Genomic DNA, 23114 nt, shown 5'->3' on the forward strand with positions numbered 1-23114 from the left:
CTTTGAATGGACCCAGCAGAGTGGACCCAGGGTCACAGGTCACTGCCATCTCTCTTTGGGCTCCTCAGTGATTTCCTGCCCCTAGAGTGGTTGTGGAGATGTGCTGGGAGGGTGCCCTGGAGGAAGAGGCACATCCGGCATTAGAGATGTGTGGTCTGCCTGCTTCCTCCCTGAGAGGGCCCAGATCCCTTGAGTTCCGTTAGCCCAAAGGTGACCCTCATCTCCACCGAATTAGAAGTACTGGGGCAGTAGGAGAAGCAAGTGCACTTGATTTAATATTCCATCCGAGTAAGTTTGTCACGTGTAGCAGAACCCAGTAATGAGACATCATATAAGGGCAATGTTGTTGTTTTTATTAAACAGGGACTCTCATCTATCGTAATATTAATGAAAATTTTACTGCATCTATTTAAGCTCTATTAATATCTCTCTTATTTTATAATATGGGCATCTAAGGTGGGCTGCATTTACCATCTCTTTGAAAAATGATAAAACTTAAAATTAGGTTAAACTATATAGACACTCACTCTTTCTCAAAAGACTATATTGAATCCTCATGCCATATAGATATTGTGGTATTGTGGTTTATAATAATAAGTATATATTTGGTCTTCTGTCTCATTCCTGGCACAGAGCTCCTAAATAAAACCCTTGGGATTTCCTAAATGGAGAGAGTGACAAAGGGGTTTTCTCTGTCTTAATAAGATGACTTTGGAAAGCCTCTAGGTAACCTAAGGATGACCAGTGGAACTAACGCTGTGATTAGAGGATTGGAACTTTCTGTGTCACCCCCACCCTTGACCTCTGGGGAGAGGAGAGGTACTGAATTAATTCCCAGTGACCAGTGATTTAATCAGTCATGCCTATGTAAAGAAGCCTTCATAAAAACTCAAACGAGGGAGTTCAAGGAACTTCCAGATTGGTGGACACACGTGGACATTCGGGGAGAGTGGCACACTCAGAGCGTGGAAGCTCCACACCCCTTCCCACCTACCTTGCCTTATGCAGCTCTTCCATCAGGCTTTCCTGAGTTATGTCCTTTTATAATAAACCAGTGATCTAGTAAGCAAAATGTCCGACTTCTGTGAGCCATTCTAGCAAATTAATCAAACCTACGCAGGGTGTCATTGGAACCTCTTATCTCTAGCTTGTTGGTCAGAAGCATAGGTGACAATCTGGACTTGAGATTGGATTCCAAAGTGAAGTGGGGTAGGGCAGTCATGTGAGCCTGAGCCCTTAACCTGTGGGATCTAATGCCATCTCCCGGTAGATGGTGTCAGAATTGGCTTAATTGCTTGGCGATGTGGGGGGAAAAAATCACATACGGGAATTGGTGTTAAAGTTGGAAACATTAGCTTGAAACCTATGTAGTTACCAAAATTTATTGTTACCCCAATAAATTGTAATAATAATAAAAAAAAGAATTGGAGACATTCGTTTAGAATTTAAAATAGCCAGAAGTAGAATTCTGCATGTGACAGTCAAAGTCCTCTAAGCTTTAATTTGTCAGAAAAGTGTCTAAAGTTTGTTGGATGAGGAAAAGAAGAGATAGTAGTGCTAACTCTTTAATTTTTTAAATAGCCTAATTATCATTGTAAATTTACATAACACAGTTTGCAAAAATAAAGCATATCAGAAGTAAAAGCATATTTATAGTAGATCTTGATTTTATGAGATGGAATTATTTTTAAAAATTAACCTCTTCGGTTCAAATTCCAATGGCCTAGGGGTAAACATTTTTGGAAAGTTTGATAAAATTCCATTTGACCACTTTAAAGTGTTCCAAGTTTGTGGGGGAGGTAAATAAGATGATGTTTAGTTGGAAAAAGTGTATTTCATCAGTTAAGAGAATTTAAGATGCTCCCAGATAACTCAAAGGCTTTCATTTTAAAAGTCTAGATGTGGATATTAATGTGTCCTTAAATTCATGTGTTGTTTTTTGGACAGAAGCACTGTTAATTCTACACTGAGCTTGTGCAGGGGTTTATTTCCTACTGCCTCTGGTTAATTTTCCTGGTGTTTTTATTTTACAAAGGCAGAATAAAAGAACTAGAGCATAAAATACTATAGCATGAACTTGAGACTAGGTGCTGGTGATGGCAAATTAGAGAAAAAAAGTGGAAAAACATTTTAAATATCATGGATGGATAGATGGATGGATGGATGGATGGATGGATGGATGGATGGATGGATGGATGGATGGATGGTTATTCTCAATCACAACAAAAATACAAGTGAAAGTGATGTTATATGAGGAAAGCTTAAATTGGCTCTTATTTTTTAAAGCCCTCTGCTTCGTTTATTATTAATAAAGAAAATGAAAAGGATTTACAACCACTTCACCATTGACCATGGTCTGCTGTGTCCCAAACAGTCAGATGAGAATCAGGGACCATGCACGACCTCTTAGCTTAAGAGAGGCAAAAACATGATCGTCTGAAAGCTGATGGATCAGAGTGAAAAGGAAAAAAAAAATGTCTTGACTTCCATAAAGTATACCCATATATTTTATCATTCATGTGTAGTTATTAAAAATTAGTTTCCTAATGATGCTGATCAAAGAAAAACTGAGAACTAAGTGTTCACATCCAAATTCTTAATTGTTAGTGACCATTTTGTACCTGAGGGTTTACTGAATTCTCTAGCCTGATGGTTTAATAGCATTCACAAACTTTGGGGACAATTATTATACAGTCAATGGAGTTTTGTTCATAATTTTAGAGTCCAGAGCCATAATCCCTTGGCTACAGTTTGATGATCCAAAAACCTCTGAAATGAAAAGTTTTTTTCATAAGTTAGTGGCAACCTCAACTCACATGATGCCATCTAGTCTTTACCCAACCCACTTAGTGTGACTGTTCATATGTTTACTACAGAAATGTTGATGTGTTTGATTACTCTATGCTGTGTCAGACCCTTTTGGAATGTTATGCGCCGTATTTCTGTGTGAAATTAGAAGAGTTCTGAGGGCTATAATCCATCTGGCCCCAGGGGTTTTGGGTAAAGGATCTGGCTGACTGAACCTTTTACTCAGTGGTCCTAATTCTACTCTCTCTAGAACCACACAAATAAATCCAGTCTCTTGTCCATTTAATGGGTCTTCAAATATTTGAAGTTAACTATGAAGATGATACCAGGTTTTCCATTTCCCTGATAAAGTATTGCCAGTTCTTTTGATTATTCTAGACTCTCTTTGGACTTTCCTGATTGATGTAGATTCCCACTCAGCCTGAGCCACATCATGTTATTACAGCTATGCCATTACTGGAACTATGATTTACGAGGACACAAGAGATTGCACTTCTTAACCCTCCCAGTGTCAGCCTGGTCATACCCTTCACCTTTCTTGTGCTGGGAAAGATTTTCCAAGATTGACTATTTAAAAACCTAAGGTAGATTCTCTAAGGAGTGGATATCCTAAGATAAATCATGGGAAACATGAGGGGAATGGCAAGTCATGAATGCTTTTATCCAACTTTTCCTTTTCCTCTATAATCATTCCCCACAGTGCCTTCTTCCACTTTCTTTCAGTCTCGAACACCATGCCTGCATTCTTCATTGTGAACTTATGAATTATCCACGTGCTTTATTGAGGTCATTCAATAAGTATTTATTAAGTGGCTACTATGTACCAGGCACTGGAGTTGTAAACAAAATCAAATCCCTGCCCTCTGGACTTCACATTATTGTAGTAAGGAGATAAATATACGCTGGGTGCTGATATGTGCTCTGACAAAAAATAAAGTAGGGCAAAGGGAGATGGTGGTGTTATATATAAGCTAGACAGCATACGTCTGGGAAGTGACATATAGCAGGGATTTAAAGGAAGTGACGGAATAAACCAATGGAATATTCCACACAGAGGTAGCAGCAAATGCAAAGCCTGAGGAAGGAGCGTTTAGGGAGGAGGTCAAAGTGGCTGGAACAGAGTGAGCAAGAGGAGAGAGGTAGAAGACGAGTATAGAGAAGGTTGTTGGCGCCGAGTAGTGTAGCCTGGAGGACCAGCTGAAGAAAGGGTTTCCAGAAGGAGGGCATAGAGGAAAACCATGTGAAATGCTGCTTGTGCCCATGTGAGGGACGTGAGGACTGAGAGTTGACCTTTGGATTTGGGAACTTGGAGGAATTGGTGATATCCGTTTGGTCTCTATCAAGTAGTTAGGGACAAACGCTGGATTAGATGGGAACAGAGGAAGTGGAGACGGTAACTATAGCAACTTTTTTTGAGGAGTTTGTACATTGAAAGGGTCACAGAGTAAAGGTCTAGCTGGAGGGGAAAGTGGATTAAGGAAATTTTTTTTTTTGATGGTGGGATAAACAGCATGTTTTGGCCAGATAGGAATAATCCAGTAGAGGAAAAATTGTGACCCTTGTTCTCCAGTAATATGTGTGTTTCCTTGATCCCATTTCTGCCTTGTATCTCCCACATCTTACTCCTTAATTAAGCCATTCTTCCTCTTGCATAATTCTAAGTCATTATGACATAAATAGCTTTGTTGTACTCTTTTATGAGTTTTACAGAGAGGAAATGTGATAAACTCTCTATAAACTAATTCCTATGTCTCATAGCCCTTGAATTCCCTGCCCCCCCGCAAAGTCTTTCTAAAAAAAAAGGATCTAAGCTATTCATACATATTGTTCTTGATAGAGAAATGTCAAAACATAAACCACAGTGTAAGTACCTACAGAGCTTTACTTTATATCTCACTAGCTATAATCAAAATTTTTTCTGAACTGTATGCAAAATAAAAATCACTGAGAGTAAGAATATCTTAACACAGGTGGAAATACTAAAGATAAAGTTTAGTAAAGGTAAATAGAAAAGGATGTCTGCATGAAAAATGTCAAATATAGTTAACGACACTATGTTCCTGTAATAAAAGATGAACTTTGCTGTCAAAGGTGATTTTATAATAGTTTTGGTCATCATATGTAACAGAAATTCATTTTATTTGCTATTAGAAACTTTGGAACCAGGGAGTGTGATTTCACCATTTTATTGAGGAAATCTGAAACATCCTCTATATGTACAAAAAGAACATGGTCATTCTTATGAGACTTAAAAAAGAATGGGAGCAATTCAGGGGAGCTGCTTTTGTAACTTCCATGTAAATCCACAACTAATAGAGAATTAAAATGGTCTCTACTACTTAAGCCATGAGTCCATGAGAAAAACAAACCCTTTTTTCTAAATCAGAGATATTAAATTAGCAATGAAAATATGTGATCAGATGTTTAAATTTCCAACATGTATATGAACAAAAATATTCCTATTTTTAGTGACTGTTAAAAACTTATCATCTAAGCATTTTAAAAGGTTCTAAATAACACCTTCCAGATTTGTCAACTTTTTCTGATACGATGTTAATTCTACCCTGTGGAAGATTATGAAACGAGGATCGGCGTGGTTTGACAGAATATAATTCAGGCTCTTTATTCACACGGTGGAATGTGAACCCTGACATTTACTCATCTCATCCCTAAAGCAAAGTTATTTTCCTTCTTCAGCACAGAATGGTCGGCATTTCCAGCCCTTGTCCGAGACTAGCCACCTACTGACTACTGCACAGTTGAGACTATTGCGATTTGAGATAATGGAGGAAATATATTAACTCTCCTAGATTTTTCCAGAGTCGTATCTCTGTATCGGGTCAGATCACCAGAAAGCAAGAGGACAAACTCAAAGTGCGTGTTGGCCCCCCCACCTCGGAAATATCTTCACTGAGTTAGTTTAAAAATTAATCTCAGTTTATATTGAGGATTTGTGTAAAAAATTGGCTACTGTAGAAATTTCTGTGTCTTCTGTATTTTTAGATTTGTATTGACTGCAATTCACATTTCTTACTTAGACAACTATGTCAAAAATTCCTCCTAGAAATTAGAATCAAGAATGTGGTGGTAGTTTTGTTTCCTCTGGACAATCATACATGCTTTCCTTTTTCAAAGATGAACACTAAAGCCCATTGTGTTTCCATTACTACTTTTCCTTGAATAGAGTTCAAGATTTGTCCAATTATAGTACTTCTCCCCAGTATCTAATAAAGCACATGTGACCATTTTTCTAAATAGTTTCTCTTTTCAAAAATTATTTCAATTTATATTCAGAGTTTTAAAAGATTCAGTCTTTTAGAATCACATGCTTCTAAATAAATGGAAATAAATAAATGAATAATGAATATAAATTAATATAATGAATATCAATATATAAATGATACATAATAAATATAAATTTATAAATGTAAAGGAATATATAAATACATAGAAAGAGGAAGATATTGATGGTTGTATATTTTGCCTTTCCCATGCATTGCGTTGTGAGAGGCAACATAGTACAGTGGTTAAAGCTAGAGCTGTGGCAATCGAATGTTTGTCTGGATTTGAACCACAGGTCTGCCACAAATGGTGTATGAGCCCAAGCAAGCAATTTGACCATTTTAAGTTTCATGGTCCTCATTGTAAAAGTTGGGTAACGGTACCTCACGGGGTTATTACAAGATTTGAAGGAGATAAAATCTATAAACCCTCTTAGCCCAGTGCGTGGAACATCTGTTCTCAGTAAATGTTAGCTGCTATTTTGATGAGACAGGTACTGTACTGGGCCAGGGACATGGAGAGGAAAGACATTCCATCCTCTGCCTTCAAGGAGCTAACACTATAGTTTCTTTAAGATGCTTGTTTTGTGAAAGCTCTCTAAAGGGGAAGGGATATTGAACTTGGGGAAAAAATTGAAGATTGTCCGTCCCGATTTACTGTCCATGGTAGGAATACCATTTTTATAGTACTAATAGCTAGATATTAAGCCCATGATTTTGTACCCTTTTTAGTGGGAGGGATATGGAAAGAGTGCAGACTCTGACGTTGACCAGATCTGTATTTGCATCTTCATGCTTTTATTGTGTGACCTCAAGAACCTCTTTGAGTCCCAGGCTCCTCATCTCTAAAATAGTATAAGAGTATCTCTCATGTTAGGAGGTTGAATAAAAGGTGGTGCACGTGAAACTCCCACCGGGTATGGCACACCACCGGCTCACTGCAGATGTGACTTTTCTTCAAATGAAAAAGAAACTGTCATGTTTTGGACATCTGTGATTGCTAGGACAATTTTCTCTGTGCTTAGATTAAAACAGCCTCTATAATAAATTTTACCAGTTATTGTGCTTTGACCCTCTTCAAGGTCATGCTCTTTAAAACAGGAACATAACTATACATCAGGTCACCCTGTTGCCTTCTTCAGGCATATTTGATCATTGTTAATGGATACATCATTTGAGTATCCTCTCACCTAGCCATCATTTCTCTGTCTAGTCTGCAGACATCCTATTAGAGATACTTTAACTATTTTGTTGAAATGAAGATATATTATGTCTATGTGATTTATCTTTCCCACTAACCTAAGAGTTAATAAGGGTTAGTGAAAATAGTTTAACACAATATCATGTTGAATCTTTACAGGCTACTAATGATTCATATAGTGTATCCAAAATTAGTTTTTCTGTAAAATGAAAGAAAGTGAATATGATACCCTAAGCTATTTCAAAACTTTAAATTTTATATACAGTCATCCAAACTAAATTGTTTTTTATGGATGGAATTATAACGGTAAATCAGTAAACTCAATGGTTAAGTCAAATAGGAGCCCACATAGTTTACTCAAAATGTGAATTGAATGTCCAGACTCATTGCTGAAGAGTTCACCAGAAGAAGGAGGCAAAAACAAGAGATTTAGATCTAAGCCCTAGTTATTTGCCAAAATTTATCCCTGTGATTTTTTTAGCTTGATTTTAATTTTCCTATCCATCATCATTATTCACCGAGCCAGTTATTTTTCAAACATCTAGTGAATACTGACTTATGTGAGGTTTATTTTTCTTATGAATGTAAAAATGAATACACATGAGCCCTTATCTCATGGAATTTTACTATTCAACAAGGCATATAGGTAGCTGTAAATCATTAAAATAAAAATTTGAATAAAATTGTGCAAAATCATAGAGGATTGCATAAACAAGCTTGCTGTGAAGGTCAGATATACTTTCTATAGAAAGCTTTGAGCTTAACTTAGAGGACCCATGGGAAGAAGAGAAAAAAAGACAATGGGCAGTCCCAGGGGAACAGACTTATCAAGGGCCTCCGGTGGGGTGGGGAGTGGTTCTCTATGGCTGGAGCTCAGGGAACATTGTAGAGACTACAGAGAAGTTAGGTTAGTTGTAAATGTTCTGGAATTCCTCACTAAGGAACTTAAACATTGTTTTTCCCCGTTGGCATGAATGAGTGGCTCAGCTGAGTCCCATGTTCGGACATTTGTGAAGAATGGGTTAGACTTATGCAAAGGCCAGTCTGAAGGGTTTGGCAGGGGTCCAAGTGACATAAGGAGGAGGCTTGAAAAACAGTCAGGGACAATGGAATTAGGTTGGGGCAGATTTTAAAATCATTACTAAGGAATAATTAATAGCAGAACTTGTTAACCATTTGTATATGCATGATGGCGGGGATAGTGATGAAGAGGGAGAGAAAGGATTCAGAACATGAATGGTTATAGATGATTATGTTCTTAACCAAGGCCCAGGTAGGTGAGAGGAGAAGAATGTCCACTAGGATTTGGAGCTTGGGAGAGAGGTCAGAGCTAGAGGTATGATCTGAAAGTCTTCAGCATAGAAATGATAGTTGTAATTATAAAGTGGAGATTTCCTATGGATACCAGCATCGAGATTAGAGCCCTGGGGGATAAATAACATTTGAGGGGAAGTTTAATAATTACAAAGCAGCAAAAGAGATTAAAAAAGCATGTCCAGAAAGACAGTTGGAAAACTCAGAAGTTCTCTGAGGACCAAAGCATAAGAGAATTAAAAGGCTAGTTCACCATTTTAGTCATTAGCATGATGGGGAAGAGTGAGGGCAAGGACAACACACTGGGAGGCAGGAAAATACTGACAACTTTTTGATTCAGCAGAGAGACTGATGGGAATGATTTGTGTGTGTGTGAAATTTTTGTGTTTTTTTTTTTTTTTTTTTTTTTTTGCTTTGAAATGAGAGCATAGCAGCATACATCCATAACCATCTTCCCTTATTTATAGCCCTTCCAAAACTAAGGGAAAACATTTTTTTCTGAGGTAGTTCATCCATGAATGACAATGTTCTGTATTTATAGAATCTTAGACAGTCATTAATGAGTTTCAGATTATAGGAAATGAATTTGATTGGTTGAATGTGTTTTCTGATGCTTCGTCTCTCTTCACCCAGATATGCAGGAAAATGATGTACATCATCTCTGCTTATTGGCTTTATGTTCAATATGTATTTGGAGTTTTTAGAACATCAGCATAGAACCTGTATATCTGTCATGGAATCCTAGATTGTAGACTGCTCAGTCCCCAAAATTCAGCTCATGTTGTTAAGAGAAATGATAGACTTGCATCGTGCATTACTGTTCGGTGAGTGGGATGTGCGGTGTGAGTCCTCCAGCTCTTAATGTCCATTTCCGAGCCGTGGTCCTGCCACATCAAGTAGCTCACAGGCTTTTTTAAACCCAGTTTCCTTGAGTCAGGAGCTACTTGGCACTCATTCTAATTGCTCCCTGTCAGCGTTTGGGATGCAAATGCAGTGTTCTCTGAAAAAGTCGGAGATTGTCAGTGATGAAATTCAGAAATTCAACTCACATTCAAAAATACGTGCCTGAGGAAACTTAAGTTCTTTTTACTTGCGATAATCAGTGGCATTTTGGTGGATTGTGTCGTTTTTATTTCGGGGGTTTGTGTGTGTGTATTTTAAATCATTGAGGTCAATAAAGGAGAGAAGACAGAGCCAGGAGTAAACTCCCCCAAATCACCTTTAATCCCCCAGGGTGTCTAATACCTACTCTTGTCTTTACCCGGAGAGAGACCCACACTTCAAAGCTGGCATCCTACTTCTAACCAGCCTTTGTCCTGACTCTCCCTCCTCTTCCTCCCTCCCTGTGTGTGTGAGTGTGTGTGTTTGTGTGTGTGTGGAGGGGTTCCCTTTCTCTTTTGAATTAAAAAATTGAAAATTTGTAGGCAGACGTGGTGGTGTGTTTCAGTGAAATACATTGTGAACTGGTAGTAATGATAATTATGTCTTGTTAGAAGATCCATCTCCACTGTCTAAGGACCTGTGACGTGTGACCTCCCAGTGCTGAGCTGCACTTAAATCTCACAGGCTGCAGACTCCAGTGAGGAGTCAGGCCATTCCCAGCAAGCCGAGTTGGAGCCAGCAGGAAGTGAAGCCGTCCGCCACAGATACTTATTTAGACAAAATTATGAATGTTTTGTGGCAGAAAAGTGGCTCCCTTTCTCATTCGATTGAATGATGAGAGCATATCTGTTTTCTTGATAAGATTGTGGTCAGCCTGGCTTTTGCTCTAGAAAGCAGATAAAAATGATTCTGCCTGTAGGTTACAGGGACGTCTGGTTTCTTGTCTCTGTCTCTGTGCCAGAGTGTATCTTCCTTACTCATCTCACAAACCGTCTTTAAACTTAATCACCCTGAACTTTTTGTATATCTTTGCCTGACAATAAATGGGTCTGGGGCTAGGGAGGGAAAGTGCAGAGAAAGATGCATCTTTATTAGGAGAGAAATAAGAAACCATGCTCTTTGTTTAGAATAGTCCTTAGTGTAAAAGCGTCCAGTTCTAGTAAGGACAAAGTTTGAGAAACTTTTCATTTGTTTGAAAGCTACCAAAATAAAAATAATTGTTGGAATTTAAACTAGTTTCAACAAATTCTGAGATACAAAGTATTTCTCACTCTATCACCTATCTCTGTCTTTTCTCTAATATAAACCTTAAAAATATTCTTAATTCTTTTGGACTCATATTTTCTATGTTTAATAACGTCTAAGCTTAACATCTTAAAACCAAATGAAGTTGTTACAACTTCGAATATTTGTACGTAAGGAATAAAAAAAACCTGTATTGACATGCTGAAATTTATTTAGTTTCCTCTAGGTTACATTTACAACTTTCTTTTTTAGAAGATAAGTTTCATATGAGTTTTTTAAAGGTAAATTTAAATTTAAGCTTTAATACTTAAAGGTATTTTTCTTTTCCTTTGGTCATTTTTGCCCTATAAAACAATTTCAACTAAGGGATAATCTCATATTCCTCACAAAATGCTTCATCTCTTATCCTGCAGTTCGTTCTCTGTAGCATCACAAAATCTGTCATTACCAATTAATGGTGTCACACTGCTTTACCTTGAGAGATTTGAATTTTCAGGTTTCACTGTCGTTCCAGCATTCCTTTCCATCTTTATGGACAACCAGCTGAATAGCTGGTTGGGTGGTACGCACTATGAATAGGTATGTGACAGCTTAGCATCTTCTACCCTTAGAAACTTAGAACTGTAAAGCCCCATGTATATGTCAGTCAGACTTCCGGCCTCCCTCACCTTCCAGACGCACCTGAACCCTGAAGTTTGTGGCAGCTGGGGAGTGAGGGAGAAGCCCTGTGACAACTGAAGTCACTTACTGCCTCCAAGTCCAGGAACTCTATTCCTTTCACTCAGCCTGAATTCAGAGTCTTACTGATCCAACTTGAGTCTCATTTAAATTAGTTTAGTTAGCTGGTTTTTCCCTCTAAAGAAGATAGAAATTATTAAAAGAAGACAGAGGCAGGCATGCTGGCGCTAGCGAGAAGTGATCACAACCTGCCATCCCAGAAACAAACACAAGTAAATTGCAGCAAAGTACTAAGTGTTGGGTCAACACGTAGGCAGGCCCTGTTATCTGCACATTACAGTAGTGACATGTGCAATGAGAACATTGGCCATCAAGTAAGAGTTAAATCATTACATTTATATAAGAAAAAGTGAAACTTGAAATTAATATACTATAATGTATACCATAATGCAATAATATCATGTAATATAATAATATAATGTATACCATCCATACTTTAAAAAAAGAGAAAAGTGTTGTTTTTCAAAAAGACTATATTCAAAATTGGTTATACAAAGATTCGTCCTTGAAGGGAGGAAGTTTGCTGTTTTTGGGAATCATACATGGTCTTTTCTGACCATTGCCAGAATGAAACTTTGCTTATGACAAAAGTTGTTTTGCTCACATTGGTCACCTACTCTGTTTGCCAAATCTGATTCCATATTTTTGTTGTTGTTATTTCCCATAATTAAATTCTCCCTTAAAAGATAAGACCTTGTATTCTTTACTTTTGGTCCTCCATTTAAGGGATAAGTACATACTTTTGAAATTTATTCATCAGTTTTGTTTCTGAAGTTTCATAGACAATAAAAGATATTACAGCAAAATATTAACATAAACATCAAATTTTATAGCCATTATATACCATTTCATATCCTTCTGTCTAAAAGATAGTGCTACATTTCCTGTTTTCTAGTCTCTGCTTTCTGTGTTGTTTTTCCAAAATCATTAAAAGTGCTGAGTGAAGAGTTTTCATTATCATATGATTTGGTTTTGTTCATATTTTCCTTCTGTTATCTAGATTGCTGATTAGAAGTTACAATTGTTAGACTAAGCCTATCAAAGACTTCATCCAAAAATTCTTACTTGCCTTGTGAGTTCTCTAATAGGGTGAAATCTTGATTAGCAAATACCCTGGAAGTCCCCTTGTGTGAATGCAGACACGTTAAAAAGAATGTATCTTTATGAATCATGAACAAGAACTGTGTCTGTCTGTGCACATCTTCCATAGACTTCACCCAAATTAGAGTTTAAACTCAAGTACAGGCAAAATTTGGAAGGCAAGCACTGTGTTTTTCATATCAGCCTTATTTTCCTCCTTCTTCGTGGTAACTGCTTCATTTCTTTCCTTTCCAAACAGGACATATTGGTCATTTCTGCTTATTATTTGAAGTGATGTTGCCATTGTGCTTTTTCACTTAAAATCTTTGATGTCTAGTTGTGAAATGAACCTCTTTTTCCTGCTCAGTTTAAGAAAATTCAGGCCTTGTTGAATGAGGGGTGAGGCAGCAGGGAAAGAAGACGGAACGTGTACAAGTAGTTTACTCAATAGGTGGAAACTTGTAGCTTAGGGCTCTGCCACAGTCGCCCCGATGGAGAACCCAAGGAGGAAACGCTCCCATGAACAACTGGCTTGGGTGCTCCATCCCAGCTTCTCCCTCATTATTTTTCTTCTGTCTTGCATCTCCAGCAGTGTATCTCAACTCTGGGGGAATGTTCTTTTTTCATCCCTGAAGTGTGAAAAAAAATGTCTTGTTGTCAAGAGTTTTGTTGAACTAAAATTGGCATTTGGAAGAAGCAACATTGGTTTAGGTGGGGTGGGACTCACAAAGTGCTAAAGTGAGCAAGTTTTTGTGGTTTGGGATTGTGACCCGTGTTTATACTGTGAAGTAGAGAAGGGTGAGCAAGTGTGGTTAGCCGGGGGCACAGTGTGGCCGGCCACCCGGTCGGGGCGTCAGAGAGAATACTGGGTCCCAGAGTGCCGGTTCTCAAAGTGTTGCCCTCAGGCTGCCGACATCAGGGTCTCCTGGGTGCTGCTTATAAAGCATCCCAGAGGGACTAAACCAGAATACACTAAAAGGGTGCACCTGGAGAATGGCAGTTTGATAAATTCTCAATAATTCTTCTCCTAAATCGGAAGCGCAGTTGCTTGAGATTGTGATGCTCAGTTTTCCAGCTCCCCGCATCATTTAGCTGCATACATCCTGCGGTACTCAGGATACAGTGACTGGCTCCCCCCAGTCCAACACAGAAGAAACTGAAGGAGAAAGCAGAAAGCTGGTTAGTAGTGCGGGGATCCTACGGCAGCAGAAGGGAGAAGCGTTTATAGTTCTCTAAGCTTTGGTCTTGGCACATGTTCTTCTGTATGTAGTACTCTTCTTTCACCCTCAGTACTATTTCCCCTTCCAAGAAAAGTGTGGAAAATTATCTTTGAAACAAGTCTCCGCCATCAGCCTGCTCCAGAAAGATCTCCATAGCCCCTGCCCACCAACTCCAGGAACCTCCTCTGTAAACCTAGGTGGTTGTGCTGAGTGCATCACTGTAATTTACTTACTTATGTGTGTGTCTCTCCTAGATGTTGAATTTAATTGTCCTTATAAAAATGAGCCAATCCCAGTGCTTGGCCTGGAGTCATTGATTGTCAAATGAATGGATGAGTTAAAAGATCTTGTGAGCGTTCCTTGATGCACATTCTCTTTAGTTTTCATCATCTCTGCCATAAGGAATGGCTGAATTTGTTTTTGTGTCAAGTTAAATATGTGTGTATTAGACTCGCCTTTCTGTGATCCTTACAAAAATGTGTTTTAAGAACAAGATAAATAAAATAGTGAGAAATTAAGATGCTTTGGTGATCTAAAGACTTGTGAAGTGCATTTTCTAAAATATCACAAAATCCTTTAAAGCAATCCAAGTAAACTTAAGACAAGATCTACTGAATATTTGATAAGTGCTAAAGAAAAAAAGTGTCCTTAATTCCCTGTCCAAATACTTCAACTTGAATTTACTGGTAGCGGTTTCTGAGGAAGATGGGGACTCTGCAATCCTTGGTTTGTTATAAAGAAAATATTTTTGTCTTCAAATGTTTAGAAGAAGGATTAAAGACAATTTATGACTTGGGGAGAAAGTAATAAAAGTGGTAACAATGGCGTGTCTTCTAAATTTTCATCACTTTCTGGAATTACTAACAATATCAACCCAGCTAGCATTTTGTGTCCAAAAGGAATTCTTTTCGTTCGTCGTACTTCAAGGTAAATGATAACATCAATCTTCCAGCTCCTGCACTGGGTTGTTTGCTTCATTCTGTTGTGTAAAAACAGGATTCTTTCAGCAATATCAGAGGTGAATTCTCTCATTAGATCGTTTGTCACAAGACTCAAGAGATATATTTATAATTTGTTTCTTTAAGGAAATGTGCTTTAAGAGCTACATACAGTCTTTCCTCAAGATAAGTCATGGCCTTTCTAGGTTCTCTAAAAATAACTCTATGTTTTATTCCCAAGGTAAATCATGATAACAAAATAAAGTAGCTCATAGGTTCTTTTCCTTCTTATCGTACCCCTTTTCATTAATAGAAATCCAGTTTGCAGATTTCTTATGTTTGTAATCATGTATAATTTTTTATAGTATTTTACAATTTATGAAGAACTTTTTAAATAAAATATTTTTGATCTTTGCAACAACTCTGTGTAGTAATACTAATATTATTATTATATATTATTGAGCCGTCTTACTACCGTGTTTCCCCAAAAATAAGACCTAGTTGGACAATCAGCTCTAATGCATCTTTTGGATCAAAAATTAATATAAGACCTGGTCTTATTTTAACATAATATAATATAATATAATATAATATAATATAATATAATATAATATAATATAATATAATATAATATAATATAATATAATATATAATGTAACATAACATAACATAATATAATATAATATAATATAATATAATATAATATAATATAATATAATATAATATAATACTGGGTCTTTTATAATATAACATAATGTAATATAAGACAGGGTCTTATATTAATTTTTGCTCCAAAAGATACATTAGAGCTGATTGCCCGGCTAGGTCTATTTTTGGGGAAACGTGGTATTTGCGAGAATACAAGGGTCAGTGGTCTCAGGACATTACCCAATGTCAAATAGCAAAGCCAGAACTAATGCAGAACTTATCACCAAATAACATCGTCTTTTAACTCTACCTCTGCTAAATCCAGTACTGTTTTCCTTGGAGTGTGTGTTTAAAAAGAAAGCCCAGTAGTATCAAAATGTTGTTATTGCTCACTCCCTTTTTTTCCAATTAAATGGTTGCTTGATGAAGTTCAAATTTTTAAATTGCCCAAGTATTCATTGCAAATGACTTTCATACATGAATAAGTGTGATGTGGAAAGGGAATCTATAATCAGTTTATATAAGCATTCGAGTTTTTTATATGACGCTGTTAATTGAATTATTTTAATGTTTCTGATTTATGTTATAGTGCCAATTCTGTTTATGTAATAGAGCCAATCTCAGTATGCTCACCTGAAAATGAAGGCTATTTCTTTACTTCCTTGTATATGAAAGAGTCCTTTAATATAGGATGAAATGTATGCATGAAAATATTTATCTGTTTGTGTACTATTCCATTCTACATCCTTCGGTTCCTGGATGAATTTGCCTCTAGCTCTAACATTCTATGTTTTTAAAATCAAATGTCAGGTAACATTCCTGTGTATGTGGTATTATTTTCTCCAGTAAATCAAATCTTCAATGAGCTGATGCTTGCTCGCCGACTGTAAGGTGGATTGCAGTGGTCTATGTGGGTCTTTGTTCAAATACATTTGTCTTCTTCCCACTCAGAGTAAAAGAAGCCGAAGAAGTGTGTAGGCAGAAAAAGGGAAAATCACTTTATAAAATAAAACCAAGACATGACTCTGGAATTGTAAGTATCTTTTCGGTTCTTTAACATGTGATTTCCTTTTTTTTTTTTTTGGCTTTTCAACACTGTGTTTGCAAAATAAACGTATATATCATAATAATTTCCTCTTAAGTTTGAATAAATAATAAGCTTCTGACTTAGAGAATTCCCTAACCCTGATGCTTTTAATTAGGCCCAAAAGGCTAAGAGAATCTCAGTACTCAGCCTTCAAAGCTTAAGAATTAAGATAAATCTGCTAAGGGCATGCTTCTATGTGGATATGGAAGTGTAGGTGGGAGTTGGGGGACGATCTTTCTCTTTCCTCATTACACAGGATCACAGCACAGGCCTGCATTTGAACACAGAGTGGCCAGCATAATGGAATTAATGCCATTGTGACCTAAAACATAATGGCAGATGCCAAGTATGGTGTTGTCCAATGCAAAGACCAGAGGGCTCAGATCTGGTTTGTACCGTCAATGGCTCTACAGAGTTGGCTGTGTAATAGCTATCAATCAATAAACAGCCTGAGTTTAACAGGCTGTTCTAAGTTTCCTCCTTGCCCCACTTCTTCCATGAAAAGAAAATGCCAAGCTTCACACACTGGGAAGGAAGGGCTTGGTGAAAATGACAAGTTTTTCCTTGTGGTACTTACTGTAAATGTTTTGTTGCATGTTTTGAGTGCCACAGTGTGAGTAAATGATGCTGTTTTGAATGAAAAGTTGGGGAAAGCCATAAAATAAGAGCATTTTGAATGGGATCAGTCTAACATAGTCTAAATGGAAAAGATACTAAAATGACCGAAATTGGTATATGATTAAATAGCCCTCTTTAGAAAAAGTTATCAAAAGCTGTTTTCCCTTCAGTTTCTCTGTATCAAAATTAATCTTAACTAATGACAAGTATTATAATTTATTTTCTCTCTTATTGATTAAAGGACAAATGCAAAGTGTATTGAATAAGGTGGATGAATTATTTATTAATCAATCATGCTGTTATAAGGATAGAAATGAAATAGCTAATTCAGTTTTCAAATTGATGTATTTGTACATAAAACTGAGAATGAGAAAGTTGAGTTGTCACTCTTTCACATCAATTAGAAACTTAATGTTACAAACTTTTCTTTTTCTCAAAAATATTTTGTGATTTGTCTTAGTGAAAATTCTAAAAGAAAAAAAAAACATATTCTACTTATATTTTGTTTCCTTTATGAGTTGGTTGATCTTTAACCTTTCTCAGAGAATTTGATCCAAGTGAAAAAGGTCTTGTTTGGGCTACTCTAAACTCCATACATTTTTTAAACTTCTTGTTTCTAACTATAACTCTTATCTGGTGCATTTATTTTCAGAAAGCAAAGATAAGCATGAAAACTTAAACAAAGAAAAGCAGAATGAAAATGAGTCACTCTCACCACTTCCACAACATTCAGCTGACCTGAACCTGAAGGCAGGAACGACAGACACTACAACATTTTGATCATTTTTCTTCTTGACCTCTTGCATAATCTTTGTGTTTTCTAGACAGTTCACTGATTGTTGAGTTTTACTGTACATTCCTATAAAAATGCAAAAGCAGTAGACCAGTGGAGAATTTGACACCTTTTCTTTTTGTAAAAGTTTATGGTATTATACCGATAGACCAAAACAGCATGTGTAAGAGGCAGTATCTGCATTAATTCTGAACATGCTAAACGGTAACTAACATTTACTTCTGTGAGAATATTCTTTATCACAGCAAAACACTTTCCTTTCTACTGACAGCCAGTACTCCACATCACTGCACTTAGACGTATGGTTGAAATGTTATTTCTAGTGAATTGTTGTATCAGTTTCACATCGACGTGTATGTTTTCTATTCTAAAATTGAACTACCATTTATATATTATAATTAAGGATTTTCCAAGTCTTTGGGTTGCTCTCCATAACTATATATTTGTGAAAGAAGTTTATCATTGTTTTTACTTGTTAGATAATGAATAGAAAAAAATAGTAAAAGGAAATACCTTTCCTGTAAATCATTTAATATAGGCAGGAATCAGAGTTTTAAGTTTAATGAGGGCTTTTATCAGACTGTGTCCCACGAGAACCTACATAAAGCTAATCTGCAGCAGCAGTAAATGAAACTAAAGGTGTGCTTCTCTCTATCTTTTGCCGTTGCCTTTCACAAAGAAAATATGACTCAGTATTTTGAAGGAATTTAAATAAATGGCACTCATAAAATTGCCAAACATGACTAATTGTTGGCCAAAAAAATAAAAAAGAAATAGAAAAAGTAAGTTTTTGGATCGATTGGCATTTACCTAAAACTTGTTAATTAAACATACCTGCCTGAGTATTTTGACATGATTGGGGTTCTCTTTATGTGTTATGGCAGGTGATTAAAAGCTGTAAAATGAGTATGTAATGATTCATTATCTGAAGGAGTCTAGGAAAGGACTTTATTTTATGTTGATGGGGAAAAAGTAAATCTCCTACTCTTCTGAGAGTACTTTAAAGTCAACTCATGATGCATTGTGATGGTTTTTTCTAACACTGATAGCTGTATCTTTTTCTTTAATTGTTTTAATATCTGTTGGGGGTTATGGTTGTGGATAAAAGGGAGAATCTATTACAAACCAATTATGGAAAGCAACTTAAAAAGAAAATGTTCTGAATCATAACTATGTTTGTATTTATGTAAAGTATGGCCTCTTAACTTTTATTTGTAGTTTAAGTGGAAAGAAACAGTGGTGGTTTTTTGGTTGTAGTTTTGTAGTCTTCCTGTTTCCTTCACTCCTTCTAATGTGTATATTAACATTCTTCAATGAACTAATAGGGCATTTAACAAAGATCGCTATGTGCAATACTGTATTTAGTGTTTCTATTTCAATTTTTTAGGATGTTAATTTATATGAAAATAAAGTGAATAATAAAAGAGTTCAGTGTCTGTTGTGCGCATCTTGCCTAAGATGAAGCCATCATATTTAAAACTTAGAGGAAAATAAGTTAAACCTTCTGTGTTTGAAGATTTTAAAAAGTTTTTATTTCCGGCTTTAACAGTTGTTAGTAGTTAAGTATTTGATGAATGCTTGTTTTTAGAGATAAAATAATTTTTCAGCCATTTCAAAACATGTTTAGAAATTTTCCTAATGCAATTTTAAGGAAACAGTATTTTCCACTTCCAAGCAATTATTAATATTTGAGAAATCTTTTTTCTAAAAGTTAGAAATTAGATGCAAAAAAATTCACTTGACACCGATTAAGTGGTGAAGGGCTATTGAAAAAATGATAAGGCAAAGGAAAAATTATGGTGAGGGAGAGATGGGTATAGAAGAGGAAATATAAGACATGAAAACTAAGCACGGTGCAATGGAGAAGCGTGACAAGTTCCTTTCTTTTTCATAGATAAGCTTTATGTTTAGGTCTGATCTAATTTTTCAATATAATATATATAATGATCAATTTTTCTTCCTTCATCAATTTTTCTTCCATTACCTGCATATTGGCTTCTCATCTACTTGTGTCAATGCATAGTTGTAATACTGCATATTTAAACAGTGTTAATAACTGCACATTTAAACAGGAAAAAAATTGAATGTCCTTAAAGAACTTAATATCAAGTTGGAGAATAAAGAGTGTAAAGCAACAATTACAATTCATTGTAATATCCAATTAAGAATATACAAAAAGCTAAATCTCTGGGGATTGAGTAGGAGTTAGGCAAGTGAAGGGGGATAAGAGAAATTGAAGGAGAGTTAAAGAGCTTGTCAGACAAGAAAAACCTATAGAAGTACATCACCACCAAACCAGTTTTACAAGAAATGTTAAAGGGACTTCTTTAAGAAGAAGAGGGGGATAAAAGAACATCGATGTGAAATAACAATAACTGCATACCTATCAGTAATCACTTTAAATGTAAATGGATTAAATGGTCCAATCAAAAGACATAGGGTTACTGAGTGGATAACAAAACATGACCAATGCATATGCTGTCTTCAAGAGATCCACTTCAGATTAAAAGACACATAGAGACTGAAAGTAAAGGGATGGAAAAGATATTCCATGCCAATGAAACAGGAAAAAACAAAACAAAAAACACTGGGGTAGCAATACGTACATGAACAAAATAGACTATAAAAAAAAGATTAAAATAAGAAACAAAGAAGCACATTTCATAATGATAAAGGAACCAATACAACAAGAAGATATAACCCTTCTAAATATTTACACACCCAACTTAGGAGAACATAAATTTATAAAGCAGATATTGATGGACATAAACATCAATGTAAGCCATAGTAAGAGACTGGAACACTCCATTGATATCAATGGATGGATGTTCAGACAAAATCAACAAGGAAACAGCAGCCTTAAATGACACCCTAGATGAGATGGATTTATTTGATATTTTAGAGCATTTCATCCCAAAGCGGCAGAATATACATTCTTTTCAAGTACTCATGGAACGTTTTCCAAGATACACCACATTTTAGACCACAGAATAAGTATCAATAACTTTAAGAAGACTGAAATCCTAACAAGCATTTTCTCCCAAGACAATGGTATAAAACTAGAAATCAATTACTAAAAACAAACAAACAAACAAAAACCTAAAAAACAAACACAAGGCTAAATAGCATGCTACTAAACAATGGGTTAACAATGAGATCAAGGAATAAATCATACCGTGAGACAAATGAAAATGGAAACAAAATGACCCAAAAACAATGGGACACAGCAAAAGCAGTCCTAAGAGGGAAGTTCATAGCAATACAGGCTTACCTCAAAAAACAAGAAAAATATCAAACCATCTAACGTTACACTTAAAGGAACTAGGAAAAAAAGAGCAAACAAAGCCCAAAGTGAGAAGAATGAAGGAAATAATCATGATCAGAGTGAAAATAAATGAAATAGAGTCTAAAAAAAAGAGAAAAACTATACAAAAGATCAATGAAACCAAGAGATGGTTCTTTGAAAAGACACAGAAAATTGATACACTTAAGCAGATTCACCAAGAAAAAAAGAGAGAGGACCCAAATGAATAATAACAGAAATGAAACAGGAAAAGTGACAACTGACACCCAGAAATACCAAGGGTTGTAAGAAACTGCTATGAACAGTTATATGCCAGCAAATTGGAAAATCTGGAAAAACAGGGATAAATTCTTAGAAACATACAATTTTCCAAAAGTGAATCAAGAAGAAACAGAAAATCTGAACTGACTGATTACTACTAATGAAGTCAAATCAATAATAAAAAAACTCCCAACTAACAAAAGCCCTGGACCTGATGGCTTCACAGGTAAATTTCACTAAACATTCAAAAAGAAACAATACCTAAAATTCCCAAACTATGCCAAAAAATTCAAGAGAGGGGAAGACTCCCAGCATTACCTTGACTCCCAAAACAGAGAAAGACATTACAGAAAGGAAAGTTATAGCCCAATGTCCCTGATGAACATAGATGCAAAAATCCTCAACAAAATACTATCAAACCAAATTCAGCAATGCATTAAAAAGATCATACACCATGATGAAGTAGAATTTATTCCTGGTATGCAAGGTTGGTTCAATACCTGCAAATTAATTAACTGGATACACCACATAAACAAAATGAAGAATAAAAATCATATGATCATATCAATAAATGGAGAAAAAGTATTTGACAAAAGCCAGCAATCACTTATGATTTGAAAAAAAAGAACTCTCAGTAAAGTGGAAATCGCGGGAACATACCTCAACATAATAAAGGCCATATATGAAAAACCCACAACTAACCTCATACTCAATGGGGAAAAGCTAAAAACATTCTCCTTAATATCCAGGAACAAGACAAGGATGTCCACTTTCACTACTTTTATTCAACATAGTATTAAAAGACCTAGCCACAGCAGTCAGACAAGAAAAATAAAAATGCATGCAATGGAAAGGAAGAAGTAAAACTGTCATTATTTGCAGATGACATGATACTATAGAGAGAGAACCCTAAGGATTCCACTAAAAAAACTATTAGAACTTATAAATAAATTCAGTCAAGTAGTAGTATACAAAATTAATATTCAGAAAATGGTTGCATTTTTATACATCATTAATGAACAATCAGAGAAAGAAATTAAGGAAACAATCTCACTTACAATTGCATCAAAAAATACCTAGGAATAAATTTAATCAAGGAGGTAAAAATCAGAAAATTGTAAGACATTTAAGACAGAAATTGAAGACAATAGAAGTAAATGGAAGCATATACTGTGCTTATAGATAGGAACAATTAACATCGTGAAATGTCCATTCTACCCAAAGTAATCTATGGATTCAATACAATCCCTATCAAAATACCAATGGCATTTTCCCCAGAAGCAGAACAAATAATCTTAAAATTGATATGGAACCACAAAAGACCCCAAATAGCCACAACATTCTTGAGAAAGAAGAACAAAGTTTGAGGTATCACACTATGTGACATCAAACTATACTACACGGCTACAGTAATCAAAACAGTATGATACTGGCTTAAAAACAGACACAGAGATCAGTAGAACTGAATAGAGAGCACAGAAATAAACGCATGCATAAATGGTCAATCTATGATAAAGTAGGCAAGAATACACAATAAGGTAAAGACAGTCTGTTCAATAGATGGTGTTGGGAGAATTGGACATTTAAAAAAGTGAAACTAGACTACTGTCCTACAACATATTAAAAAAAAACACCTCAAAGTACATTAAAGACTTAAATGTAAGACATGAAACCATAACACACCTAGAAGAAAGCA

General features: G+C 35.8%; 1 protein-coding gene across 2 annotated transcripts in view; it reads left to right on the top strand.

The window, feature by feature from the left end:
* FMN2 (formin 2) overlaps positions 1-19279 on the top strand; it is a 317737-nt gene extending 298458 nt beyond the window's left edge. For both annotated transcript variants that reach the window (XM_019746843.3, XM_074316783.2), the window contains 2 exons: positions 16307-16388; positions 17713-19279. In XM_019746843.3, coding sequence (XP_019602402.3) covers positions 16307-16388; positions 17713-17739 — 109 coding nt within the window. In that variant the 3' untranslated portion in view covers positions 17740-19279. The remainder of the gene's footprint in view (positions 1-16306; positions 16389-17712) is intronic.
* Positions 19280-23114: the final 3835 nt, after the last annotated feature.

The sequence above is a fragment of the Rhinolophus sinicus genome, chromosome 6, assembly GCF_057876585.1.
Source record: "Rhinolophus sinicus isolate RSI-liver-muscle chromosome 6, RSI-T2T, whole genome shotgun sequence".
Taxonomy (NCBI): Eukaryota; Metazoa; Chordata; class Mammalia; order Chiroptera; family Rhinolophidae; genus Rhinolophus; species Rhinolophus sinicus.